At 37.9% G+C, this 14,565-nt stretch overlaps 1 protein-coding gene across 2 annotated transcripts in view; it reads right to left on the reverse strand.

The window, feature by feature from the left end:
* tsnare1 (T-SNARE Domain Containing 1) overlaps positions 1-14,565 on the reverse strand; it is a 273,037-nt gene that overhangs the window by 180,238 nt on the left and 78,234 nt on the right. For both annotated transcript variants that reach the window (XM_056270897.1, XM_056270896.1), the window contains exon 7: positions 8,620-8,775. In XM_056270897.1, the coding sequence (XP_056126872.1) occupies positions 8,620-8,775 (156 nt within the window). The remainder of the gene's footprint in view (positions 1-8,619; positions 8,776-14,565) is intronic.

Genomic DNA, 14,565 nt, shown 5'->3' on the forward strand with positions numbered 1-14,565 from the left:
TTTACGATAGACTTCCCTCACCGCTCAAAACTGACTTTTTGTTCAGTGATGAATTCTGTATGCTGGCAAATCCTCGAATTATAACAAACAAAGTGTATATATTATGAAAGCTTCATTGATAATAACAGAGATGTGTGAGATCGCGATGAACTGATGTCAGCTTTTTAGGTATTATTATGGGAGCACACTTTTGCCAAACCATGCATGACTGTAAGTTAGCCTGCTTGTTTTTATGTTATTATAACAGTGTGGTTTGTGTGTTAATGCTTTAATAACAAATAATGTATCAGGAGCATTTATGCTGATGTGTATGGTGGTGACACGTGGGCTAACTTGAAAGTATTTGGAGGTACAGAAAAAAAGTCTTTATGCGGGCGGGAGCGGGACAAAACATAAATGTTGCGGGCGGGAGAAAGTAACATAGAAAGTAGTTGAGAACGTCAGTTATAATAATGACCCACGTATTAAAAAATGGTCGGGTTTAAATCGGGCTCGGGCTCATAATTACAGTTAATGTGTCGGGCCGGGCTGGGCTTGGACACAACGTGCTCGGGTAGGGTCGGGCTTGCATACCCGTGATCTACCTCCGGTATGCTAACACTTACAGGCACGAATCAGTCGTTTGTCCTTGGAGAACTTGTGGAGCCTCTCCCCCGTTTTTGATGTACCGTTATTCGTACATCCCGCACAAACACAATAGTTAACCATTTTTGCTAGCTAGGTCTCCAATATAACTGCTAGCCTACTTGCCGTTTAGACTAACGGTAACTCTAGGCTTGGAGCATAGACCAGGCATAGACAATGATCCACTTGTCGGGTTTTGCTATTACCTCTGAAGGCCAGTATTCCTATTTCTATGTGAAGTCTCCGGGTCGGATTTTCTGCGAAATCCATCGGATGTGACGTGCATGCGCGCTCCCGAGCCTCTCTCCTTTTTTTATACAGTCTATGCGACGGCACTGCAGCGAACAACATGGAGTCTGATAACACCAAAAAACGATCTGCCTCCAGCACAACACACACTTCAACACAAACTCCACATAAATATAAAAAACAAAACAAAAATGTATCTGCTGATGCTCGTCAGGCCAAACGTGAATCGGATCGACTTAGGACGAAAAAACTGATCAACATCGGCAGAGCGTTTGAGAGCGTTAATCCAAGCGTTGAATTATGGAGAGACCTCCGCTATTTTTATTGTGACAAATTACAAGTTTTCAGATATGCTGAAATAAATAATGGTAAACTAATGAAATAGCAAGGTAAACTACAACATACATGAGACATGAAATGAATACAAAAGACTGTTCCAGGATAACAAAATGTAGGTGCTTTAGGATGTAACTTTTATTTTCTGCACTAGATCTACTGTCTAACGTCACTCATCCCACTATCATATTGTTTATAATTTTCCGACACGTTCAGTAGAGTAATGTTACTTCCTACGATCTTACTGTTACACTGAAATTGTTCAGTCTAGTTCACTAGCCGTTTTCGTTATCATATTATACATTCACCTATGTTGACATTGCTGATTGTGAAAGATACATGAATAGTTAGTGAAATGCCTCGTTATGCTAGATAACACCACATGCCGGCTCAATGCAGTCAATGTAACGTTATCATGGTACGAGCATGGAGCATTAGTTCAACGTCAAGCTGATAAAAGTAGCCTATTATTGTAACGTTGCAGTGAGAGTTTACATGAGTTTCCAGCATGTTGTGTAATGCTTTCTCCAGTCTGTTGAAAGTCTCAGTGTGGCCGGTACCATGAGTGCTCGCTCTTGTGTTCGAGCACGCGCAAGAGCACGAGCGCTCTTGTAAAAATTGGTTGCAATCTGAAACATCACCGATAGAGGCCGCTAAAAATACATAGAGCACCTTTAACTTAATTGTAACAATCTAGTAATCTGTACTATTCACATACTATGCTTTGTTTACTCAGAAAACCCAAATAAAGATTAATTGATTGGTTTGAGTGTGGTTTTTGCGGCGGGGAAAATCTTAATGGACTTTTCACTCATTTCCTCCACTTCTGCAGTTATTTTTCTCTGTTTGGATTCACTCATTTCCCAAAGTCATCTTGAATGTCGAATTGTCAATACAACTGAAAAAATTTAGAGAACATCACATAAGCTGACTTCATAACTTGATTTTCCTAAAATATTTTTAGTCACCATTATGGCGATTAATGTTCCCTTTGGTTGGGCACTTGGAACTTCATTTATATTATTATTACTCTCTTCCCATTGATGCAGTGATGCAACAAGAAATCAATTATTTGATGTCAAAGGCAAAGGCATAAATACGTATATGTATATATATATATATATATACTGTATATATACATGTCTGTTTGATTGATGTATAACTATATTTTATGTCAATTCCTAAACACCTTGTGAAACTATTAATTGGGTTTATATAATCCCATATAAAAGTTAAAGGCAGGGTAGGTAAGTTTGAGAAACTAGCAGAAAACTGCTGGATTTTGAAAGTATCCAACAGAGAAACTCCCACCTCCTCACTTCTGGGCTCCTTCCAAAGCCACGCCCCCAAACCACATGAACGCGTGATGCCGACTGCTCAGCTGGAGGACGCGTTTACCAGCACCGAGCGGAGAGGAGCGCAGTGGATGGAGTGACATCACCTTTTGTTTGCCTTGTTTGCCTGCGCTGACTGTATATGCAGGTACAGGTGGTACTGGGAATTTTGACTGCTCTTTCTCTGCAATAATTCTGAGACTTCCTAGCTTCCGGCCGGTACGTGTCTCTCCTCTTTCGAAATGAGCGAGTCAACAGGGTGCGCAAATGTGGGGCAGCTCCTGTAGCAGCAGTGGTGGTAGCCATGGTAGCGAAGGAGAGTGACGGTCGCCCAGCCAATCATTCCGAATGGAAAGAGTAGCTGTGTTTATTGCAGCCCTGAGAGGACTACAGACACTCGATTTTTATACTCTCCTTTTCAGAGTACTTACATTTTAGATATGTATTGGTATATAAAGACAGTTTAAACAAATTTGGGAAAAAGTGTTTTAGAAACAAACTGCCTACCCCTTTAAATATAAAAGTGACAATCTTGTAATTGATCATGCTCGAGTTACACAGACTTCAACATTCAGCATGCAAAACACAACAATGGTAACAATTAAATTGTATTTAAAGTAAATTATCAAGTACTCTCTACAGTTCTTTTTAGTGTCTAGAACTAGAACTAGAAATAGAACTTTAGTGTCAGTAACCTACACTAAGCATTTGTCAGTACAACATACTATTCCTATTTCACTTTACTTGAAGAAAATGTGGAAACCGATTGCACATATTTTTTAAGTCTCCATAGCTTAAAATGGCAGATTAAAACCATATTGAGAATAATAGTATTTAAGATGTTTGCAGTATTTCATCCGCAACCGCATCACAAAACTCATCATCCGTCCGCCATCCATCCGCACCAACGTTTTTGACCAATTTTCAAAACCGCACCCGCCCGCCATCCGCTGATTGGGCGATACAAGGCGCTGCTGATGACAGCCGCGAGACTAGAAAGCTCTCAGAATATCAGCAGTAAACTCTGTCTCCGATCGGCGCGCAGGGACAAAAATAAATAAATAGCCTAAATTAAACGCACTTCGGCAAACCTGACCTTATCTGATAGGCTACTGTACAATATTTTAATTGTAGCCTAATAGAAAACGCATTTTGGCACATAATTTCAACATGCTGCTATTGTATGGGGCGCCAACAATGTTACGTGACAGTTCTCCATTACGGACGCGACCACTCTGAAAGCGGTACTAAAAGACTTTCAAACTTTCACAGAGACATCAAACAGAAAGTACAAAGCCTTTCTTTAAAGCGAATTTCGTTTAGTATTAATTGTATCTTAATTTTAATCCATGTTTCATTAACCAATTTCCTGGATTTAATAAATAAAAAGTAAATAGTCTATCTTGATTGTGTAGGCTATTTTTCATTATAAAATATTAGGCTGTGTATACCGACATGGATCAATTATTAATATTAGATTTCATCTGTCTTTTGTAGGCATAGCTGATGGCGCACCAACGAACACGCCTATGGCTGACTTCGGCCTTTCTTTAATATCGAGGCTCTATAATTTATTTTATAATTTGTTTGGCCTGTTGATGTATACAATTAATTGCACTGTGCCTGAAAAAGACGCGCTCTCCGCTCTCTTCCCGTGCATTCAAAATTAACGGGAGTCTTCAGAACAGGCTCGTCCAGCGTCAACAGCACCGAACTTAGCTCAAATGTCAATCAACGTCTGGGCCACTTGGTGGAATCCTTTACAAAATTTTTTTTTTTTTTTTGGTTGTAGGTATAGTCAGATAACAATATTTAACAATGTATACATATATCTTTCATTTGATTGGTTCAACCGCCCGCCACCCGCCCGAATTTAATTAAAATATTTTTTTTCGTCTCGTCATCCACCCGATCCGCGGTTTATCCGCGGAGTCCGCGGCTGTAACCGCCAACCGCGCATCTCTAGTTTGCAGAACACATTATAACACTGTTAGTTAAATAGAATTACTCAAGTAATCTTACTATTAAATCTTAAGTAAGATTAGTAAATATTTTAGAGTATGTTAAGTAGAATTGACATTAAACTGACTTGATATGTATTACTTAATTTACTTGGGAAGAGTTAGCTTTCTTTACTTTTAGCCGATTATTAACTTACCTTCAGTTTTTCCTTTAAGTTTGCATTGCAAAAATAAGGCAATCGGTTTCCAAACTTTTTTTAAGTAAACTGAACTTGTTAGAATTTACAGTGTACAAATGAATGAGCTAAGATGCCAACATGAGAGATTGTTTGGCAACTGTGTTATAATTGTCATTAATTTAAGTGTTGTTATTAACTTAAAATAAATCTATATTAAAAACTAATTTGCATTCATTGCAATACAGCTGAAATAAACTAAACTAAAAATAAAAATATTAGATGAAAACCTTCAATTAAAAAAAACCTTGAAATTAAAACCATTACAACTAACTGAAATAAAATAAGTTGAAGTACTAAAATTATTAAACTAAAACTTAATTAAAAATAAAATAAAGCTAAATAATAATTAAAGCTGAAAAAACTAATACAAAAATGACAAAATGGCATAAGTTAATTAAAATTAAAATAAATTAATAAATACTATAATAGTATATAAATATACATAATAAAATAATACTGTTGGGAACTGTAAACAACTTAGGTAACACTAAACCTGGTCCCACTTTATATTAAGTGGCTTTAAGTACTATGTACTTACAACTAAAAATAAGTACAATGTACTTTTTGTGTTCATGTTGTCTTGTAAAACACTTTTGCTGCTATTGAGAGGTGATACTGATACGGTTAGGGTCAGGTGTGGTGGTATGGGTAGGTTTAAGGATGGGTTAAGGTGTAAGGGAAGGGTCAACTGTGTAATTACAAATGTAATTACATAAATTAATTACAGCTGTAATTACATGCTGGTATTTTTTTAAATATAAGTACAATTTAAAAACATGTACACAATAAGTCCATTGTATCAAATTATTAATTTCAATGTAAGTACATAGTACTTAAAGCCACTTAATATAAATTGGGACTATTAATTGGGACTTCTAAAGTCCCCTTGAAAACCCCTTGAAATTTTGGGGACAAACTACGAAATTATAAAGGTCTTTTCTGAGTATTTTTTCTCTCTTTATTTTCTGTCTTAATCCAGTAAAATGTATGCAATATTCTAAATAGACATTTTTAACCTTTAATTAAGAGTTTTACTAGGGAAGAGATTCACAGGCAATGACATGAAGGATCCACACAGCAGTGCTTGTCTGCCATTAGCGCGGTTTACTGTAGCTCTACTACTGTCGGAAACTTCCATTTCTCATTGAAGGGCAAAAGGGATGCACTGGACAAATTTGCAGGGGAAACACGTGTCTGTATTTTTTCTGTTGGATTGGCCAGGTGTTGCATTCAGATTCCCCTTGAAAGTTGTCCTTTGTCATGCCCTATGCTTTCCATTTTTTTAACGAATTCATTTTGATGAAATGATGACCGGTGCCAAAGTGTCAGAGACTTGCGTCTGGGGTTGATGTCATAAGTGGTGGAGGGCGGTGCCTGGCTCCTCCCTTAAAATGTGTTCCTCGTTTCACTGTAATATAGGGTGAATGCAAATCGACTTAGTCATCCCAGAGGAACAGTTCATTATCCTTGTGGGTCGCCTCATAGAAAATCAAGACGGAGAATCCATAACGGCATGCGGAATAACCCCCCGTCCTCTATCCGGCTTGTGTGTGCATGCATGTCCCTTAGCACGGTTCTCCGGAGAAGGGTTCGCCTGAACGCACAAGCCACCAGAGTAAATGTGAACTACTCAGGAGGACAGATCAGCTTTTGGAGAGAAAGAGAGAGCGAGAGAGAAAATAAGGGGGGGGGGACTGATTGTACTTTACACGGATAACAGACATTCCATCTTCTCCATTTCCCTTGGGAACCCATCTAACAGTGAACGGAGAGAGAGAGAGAGAGAGAGAGAGAGAGAGAGAGAGAGAGAGAGAGAGAGATGAATGAAAAGAGAGAGAGAGTCGGGCTCAGAAAGGGCTGCAAATGCTGGTGATTCACTTGAGCAGAGTTGTGTGAGGAGGCGGCGCGGTTTGGGGTTTGAGGTTTGGATGGGGGGGGGGGGGGGGGGGGGGAGGCGGCAAAGATGCTAGACTGGAAAAGCACATTGTCATATATGATCAGCTCGACTGGGCTCGGGGCCAGAGACATCTCAAGAACCTGCGACAAAGCTCTCGGAGCACAGACTCGTCCTCATCACCCTTCTGATCATCTGAAGAAGAAAAAAAAACTCGTCCAATTTATTTATGACTAAAATAACCTGCCGGTTTTGTTTGAGCCTTTCAGGTCTTGTCCGTGTGATGAATGGGAATTTATTAAGAGGGCTGCGGGATGTGGGATGGTTTGATGCTTGTCTGTTAGCCAGATGTGGTAGTTGCGTTAGCGAGCGAGTGTCTATGAGCTTCAGACAGGTCTTCAAGAGGGAACAGACATATGTCTTCATTTCAAGGCTTTCTCAAGGTTGTCATTGGTCATTAGGACGTGCGGCCTCTCTCGTTTCTCAACTCCTGCTATTCAAACAAGAAAGAGACATTTGTTTTGACGCGCCATCTGCGTGACTCGCTTTCCGTCTAGCCTTGTCAATAATCATGACGGACTGACATTTATTTCATTTACATTTTTTGTCTTTGAACACCCCGCATCAAAGACAACCAGGGCACGGTGTATGTATAAAACAAATGGCTTTGAAATTGGACCAAACGGATGTCAAAGAACAACAGAATGACCCCATCATTGCTGGTTCACATCTGTGCGAATGCACATCTGGAGGAAAACAGCTGTTTTGCTACAGACAAGACATACTTCAGTAGAGCAACGTGATGGTGTTTTTCAATGGTGTATGAAAAGCCTTCTGCTTGTGTGCGCGACTAGACAGCAAAATAAACCGAACTATTATGGAAAATTGCCTTGAAAGCTTTAGTAAAAGGACAGTTGCTAAAGATTATGTCGAGTACAGAAAGAATACAGGCCTGATGGATCTGTTTGTATGGAAATGTAATTGATGCAGCACTGTTCTATCCAATGATCATGTTTTGTTTTTTCAGTGTGTCTAAAGTCTTGAATAAAAGGACAATGCAGGACACGTAACGATTGCACTGTATAGACGGATAACAAAAATAAGTTTTCAGGGGTTCTAAAAACATACACGGATCCTTCCTCAAAATTTTGGTACAACCCTGTTAAGAATACTTCATAGACGGAACCATATGAAATTGCTTTCGTAACTATTAAAAAGAAAGAATCATATTGACCCATATACATTTCAGAAATTAATGCTTTAAATTGACATATTAAATTGATCAAAAGTGACAATAAAGACTAAAAAGATTTGAAGTGAGTCTGTGACATTTTAGAATAAGGTTTCATTAGTTAACTACTTTAATTAACATTAATTAAGGATGAACAATAATTCTACAGCATTTATTAAACTAAATTAATGTTCATTTAGAAATTTACTAATACATTATTAAAATCAAAAGATGTATTTGTTAACATTAGTTAATGCACTGAGAACTAACATGAACAAACAATGAACAGCTGTATTTTTATTAACTAACATTAACAAAGATTAATAAATACTGTAACAAATGTTTATGTTAGTTAATACATTAACTAATGTTAACTCATGAACTCTATTCATTAAATAATCTAAAAATAAATAAATAATAGTTTTCACAAATACTGTTTTCAACATTGATAATATTAAATGTTTCTTGAGAACCAAATCAGCATATTGCAGTAGAAGGATTTCTTCAGGATCATGTGACACTAAAGATTGGCAAATTCAGCTTTTCCATCACAAGAATACATTTTAAAATATAATAAAATATTTATTTCAATAAGAGACTTCTTATTGAAATCTAATTAACCCAAACTTTTAAATGGTAGTGTACATAAAATAAAATGCTCAATATTAAAGAAAAAAATGAGAAGGGTTGGGAGGGGCGTATTAATGCAATTAGGTCTTCAGTGGGTGTGGCTACTGAGTTCTTACTGTACCTCGATCTGCAGCAGTGCTTCTTCTCTTTGCCTCAGGATCTCCACGTCTTCCTCACTGATCTCTGACAGGAATGCTTGGGAATCACCCTCAACGCCCTCCTCCGCTCCGAACAACGGCCCCTCTTCGACCAGTTCACTGAATGGAGTCTGTAGGCTCTATCCGTTCGACACACAAACACACACACAAAATAAGAGATAATGTAAATGATCATATATTTTTTACAGTTTTACAGTGTATTGTCTGGTAAACAACTATATATTTTTTATATTTTCTAGTATTCTAGTATTATATATTTTTAAATTTCAATATTTTTTCAATACTTTTCCAGAATATATAAAGTGTTTAATTATTGACACAAAACTTTGTATTTTTGGCGATGTCAATTGATCTTTTTAGTTAGCTCTGGTAAAATTGAGACACTTCATTAAAAATGTCTTGGAGTTATTCTAACATTAGTTTTAGGGGCTGTTTACATGACACTGTTTTCAGCTAAAACTTTTTATGAATTTTGGACATTCATTTACACAACAACGACGTTTTGGGAGGCCTGAAAACGCAACATTTTGAAAACGTGTTTCAAAGTGGAAATTTTTGAAACCGATACCGTTGTTGTCTCAATATTGTCGTGTAAACTCCAAAAATGCTGACGTCACGCACATGCGTATTACGTGTTCAGTCTATAGACGCATAGTGTTTCTTTACAAAGTGACATCGTCAACTACTGGCCTGGCAGCATATACAGCGTTTATAGTCATTTTGTGAATCCATTTGTAGGGATCGTTTGGACAACGTTGTCGCCTGTACGCGAAAAAAGCAAAGAAAAAACTTTTCCGTTTTTAGAATTGTTCTTGTGAAAACGCACCCTTAAAACGTACTATAGTAGTATTTAATCAAAGGATGAGTCTATATGCATGTGTGAAGCCCTGAATATTTACTGACCCTGGAAATGCCCCTGATTACATCATCAGAGGATCAGAGCATTGCAGATGTTCTCAGACGTCAGACCTGACTTTGGTTAAACTTCTATAATGACACAACTTTCCTTGAGATCATTTGTAAACATCTTATATAATAGCAAAGCACTGACATTTCACGGCTATGTATAATATAATACAATGATAATGACTCGCCACCTCATATTGCAGCAGAAGAATGAAGGAACAGCCTGCCGCCTTTGTTAGTCATTTAGGTTGAACTCTCTGTCAGCCTGGAGGTTGAAGAGGTGGGAGTTGGTCACTTAGAGAGGGCCACATTGATCTGCTAATTTCTCGACTTGCATATGCATGACATCGATAAAGGCCCGAGGCGTGCTATTATTTTTTGCAATGTGTTGGATGATTCATTGTATTCTCCCCTCTCAGAATTAGCACATCCAATGCATCTCGGTCCAGCACAATGCCACCCTGAGAACATCATCTGCTTTGCGAGGTTGTTGTCGACCCACTCACTAAGGATATCATTGTATATTAGGTCATAGAGTGGCTTGTAGTTGGGAGGTTTTTCTCATCTATTCACAAGATGTAAAGCATCAATTATCCTCTTAACTGTATCTGTACCTCAGATGCATATTTTGCCCTGAAATTAAGTCTAAAGTTTATTCAATTCTAAATGTAATAAATTTGTAATTAACTTTGCCTTATTAAAAAAATAAGCCCATTACCATTATATTCTTTTAAAAATGTAAATAGTCTTATTTGAAACCTTATTTGACATTTAGACTAGATAAAGTACAATCAAATTTGCTTTGAATTTCCTCAAAATTTACAAGTCAGTTCCGACATGATTCCCTATGATGGAGAGAGAGGAGTCTCCTATTAAAGGCAATGGATCCAAATCACATTAAGTCAAAGGATCAGCATGACTCATTCAAGACGGGATATTCCCAGTTTAAGGCGTTTACTCGGAAATGTCTCACTAATCTAAATTCTCTGGAGGATATGTGCTATTATGTAAAGTACTTCTGATTTGAAGACTTAATCGTTTTACAGTGGCTTTAATGCATTTTTTTTCACATTTTGGTTTAAATTTGTTCAAATAGAAGTCAGCACTATGTGTAAGTCCTTTAAATTCTTGAGACTGAAAGATGGTTAGATTGAGGCAAATACCAAAATATTTACATCAGTGGAGACATTTTTCTGCAATTTTAATAATCTTGACCCCCAACTGTTAAAAAAGATGGGTCTCGGGTTATTTCTAACGATTATTTCCGTTCTGAGAAGACTAAAAGTTTAAACAAGTGGGAAAGATACTTACTTTTTTCTCTGATTCCTAGCATAGGATTTGCAGCTACAGTTGTAATCGAAATTATTCAACCCCATTGCAAATCAGGTTTATTGGCAGCATTTTTGCAATTAACAAATCAAACAAAAGTAATTGAAATAGCTCAACACAACAAATGTTTCAAGTGGTTTCCCCAAATTTAACTGAAACGTTTAATGACTTCTGCAGTCTTAAAACTGTTTAACCCCCTGAACAGAATCCCTCACAACAGCACAAATCTGCAAAACAGGTGTTGTCTTAAGCACACCTGATGCAACTAAGCAAGGGCTGCATTAGTTGCACCAGGTTTGCTTGAGCTACAACACATGAAATATCTGAACTGGCTAGATTTGTTGATTGTCACGTTTGACTGCATGTTAGAAAGACATGTCAAAAGAATGGTCCAAAAAGTTAAGAGAAGGTATCATCGCCCTTCACAAATAAGGAATAGCATACAAGAATAGAGATACCGTTGGAAGCATAGTTCGCAAGTTCAAAGTTAGAGGAACAGTGCATGGTTAAACTACCTGGACAGGGCAGAAAAAGGAAGCTATCAACGGCTGCAACCAGATTTCTGAGAAGGCAGGTTCAGAAAAACCTTGAGTGACTGCAAAAGACCTGCAGCAAGACTTGGTGGCAACAGGCACAGAGGTTTCAGCTTGCACAGTAAGGTGCGTACTAAACACTTGTCAGAACTCCAAGACGTATTGTACAACACTACTAACACAAAAGCACAAGAAAAGTGCTCAAAATCATATAAATGAGCCACTGAAGTTTTGGGAGTCTGTTCTGTGGAGCGATGAAACAAAACTGGAACTTTTTGGCCCTATGGATCAGTGGTATGTCTGGAGGAAGAAGAATGAAGCATATGCTGAAAAGAACACTCTGTCTATAGTTAAAGGGATACTCCACCGTTTTTTTTCATATTAAACTATGTTATTCCCTTAAGTAAGACGAGTTGATACATACCTCCCTCGTCTCAGTGCGTGCACTAAATCGCTGTCTTGCGGCAAAACATTGATAGCACTTAGCTTAGCCCAGTTCATTCATTAGGATCCAAGCAGAGAAGCGACCAAACACCTCCACGTTTTCCTCTGCTTGGATCCGAACTGGGCTAAGCTAAGTAAATGGTAAATGGACTGCATTTATATAGCGCTTTCACAGACCCAATGGCCACCAAAGCGCTTTACATATTGCCTCACATTCACACATTCACTCACTCATTCATACCCCGACGGCGGTGTCAGCCATGCAAGGAGCAGCTCGTCGGGGTTAGGTGTCTTGCTCATGGACACCTAGGTGTCTTGCTCATGGACACCTCAACACTTTCGGTTTGTAGACAACCTACATGAACCACTGAGCCACTGCCGCCCCAAAGTGCTATCAAAGTTTCGCCGCAAGACAGAGTGATTTAGTGCACGCACTGAGACGAGAGAGGTATGTATCAACTCGTCTTAGTTAAGGGAATAACATAATATGAAATATGAAAAAACGGTGGAGTATCCCTTTAAGTATGGTGGTGGCTCGGTGATGCTCTGGGGGTGCTTTGCATCCTCTGGCACTGGAAACCTACAGTGTGTTAAAGGCAAGATGGATTCATTGAAGTATCAGGAAAACCTAAGAGAAAACATCATGCAGTCAGTGAGGAAGGACCTTCCAAAAGGACAATGATCCAAAGCATACCTCAAATTCCACCAAGGCTTGGTTGCAGAAGAAGTCCTGGAAGATTCTACAGTCGCCATCACAGTCACCTGACTTGAACCCCAAAGAACATCTCTGGTGGGATTTGAAGGCGGCGGTTGCAGCACGCAAACCTAAGAATATTACTGAACTGGAGGCCATTGCTCATGAGGAATGGGCTAAGATTCCTCAGAAACGCTGCCAGAAGCTGGTGTCTGGTTATAAATCTTGTTTTCAGCAGGTCATAACAGCAAAAAGGGTGTTCTACTAAGTACTAAAGATGCTTGCCATTAAGGGGTTGAATAATTTTGAGACTGCAAAAGTCATTCAAAGTTGCATTTTCAGTTGAATTAGGGGAAACCTATTTCAATTACTTTTGTTTTATTTGTTATTTTACAAACAGCTGAAAGTCTGTACATTTTGTTAATAAACCTGATTTGCAATGGAGGTTGAATAATTTCGATTACAACTGTATATAAAGAGCTGGGAACTCTATAGCCTTGCATCAGCACATTCAGATCTAAATTATAGCATAAAATCTGGATGATGTTACAGACTTTCCCATTATTTTTGCTGACCATACTGATGGATGCAATGAAAGTGTGAAAATAGAAAAAGCAAGAGGTTGCAAGCAACCATAATGAATAAATTACCCAAATAAATAACCTTGAACCAATTTTAACAGGAGATAAATGCAAAATAATTCCTTCAGACATCCAACTTTTCTGTTTTGTCCTAGTACTCAATCAAGCCTGGTTCTTCCCTTTAGGTAATTGTGAGATAAAGTTTAACAACAGAAATAAAAGTCACAACTGCAATATATGAAGTCACCATCACAAAGAAATCTTAGAAAATAAATAAAATTAAGTGAAAATTATAATAACATTTAAGAAATTGTTCCAATTGCAAGATACAAAGTGACACTGTGAGAAAAAAAAAATTCATTTGAATCTGAGGAATAATTCCAATTGCAAGATATATCTTTAATCTACAAGGCAGAAACAGACTCCCATAACAACCAGTGCATTGCTATTCTTATTATTCAACACAATGGGAGTCCTTTACAAATTACACTTGAGATTAAGAAATTCATTTAAACATATACATTGTCATGAGTACTAATGACTCATGACGATTTATATGTTTAAATGAAATGTTTAAATGATATATAAAAACATACACTGCTGTGATTTTTACATTCATAATAGTGAGTCATGTTCATGAATTATAGTACAGATTGGCAGTGCTGATAACAAACCCTGTTCTCGTTTGAACTCTGGCAGAACCTGGCGATCAAACAACTCCTTAATAACATCTTACTCTTGACTAACAACTCCGAATGTTGTTTGTTTTGAATGTGTTCTTGGCGTTCATATTGGAACTACACATCCTGTTTGATTGCTCTGGTCGTGTGTTTCCAGGGGGGATTGTGCAAGAAGACAGGAAGATAAGAGACATAGCTACAGGTGACAGAGTCTCACATAAAAGCAACATCTCTAGAGAACGACAGGAGGGGAGGGAATAGAATAGGAGTGGATTTGAGCAGACTTGAGACTGTAAGACAGTAGTGTTTATGTATGTGCTATATAGTCACATACCAGCTGAGCCAATCTGAGCTGCTGTTGTACTGCAGGTAATATTGAATGCAATTCCTACCATTCAGTCAACACTTTCAATCATCAGTACATCCTTGGGCCACCTCAGATGAACTGAAAATTGAAGTTTGATGGGATCTGGAAAAAGTGTGGCAATGAAGATGTCAGCTTTAGTGTGTTTCATCAAATGAAACTCTTCCAATGAGAGTGAACATCACTAGAACTGGCATATGTTTCTTTTAGACATCTTGTTTCTTTTCTTTTTGTTCTCACAGTGGAACCAAATTTAAGATATCACCTGGGAAAAACTGGGGTTAAAGGAATAGTTCACCCAAAAAAGACAATTCTATCATCATTTACTCTCCCCCATGTTGCTACAAATATTTCTTTCTTGTGTGGAACATGAAAAAA

The sequence above is a fragment of the Rhinichthys klamathensis genome, unplaced genomic scaffold (assembly GCF_029890125.1).
Source record: "Rhinichthys klamathensis goyatoka isolate OS25496 unplaced genomic scaffold, OSU_Roscu_1.1 h1tg000309l_1, whole genome shotgun sequence".
In the NCBI taxonomy this organism is placed as follows: domain Eukaryota; kingdom Metazoa; phylum Chordata; class Actinopteri; order Cypriniformes; family Leuciscidae; genus Rhinichthys; species Rhinichthys klamathensis.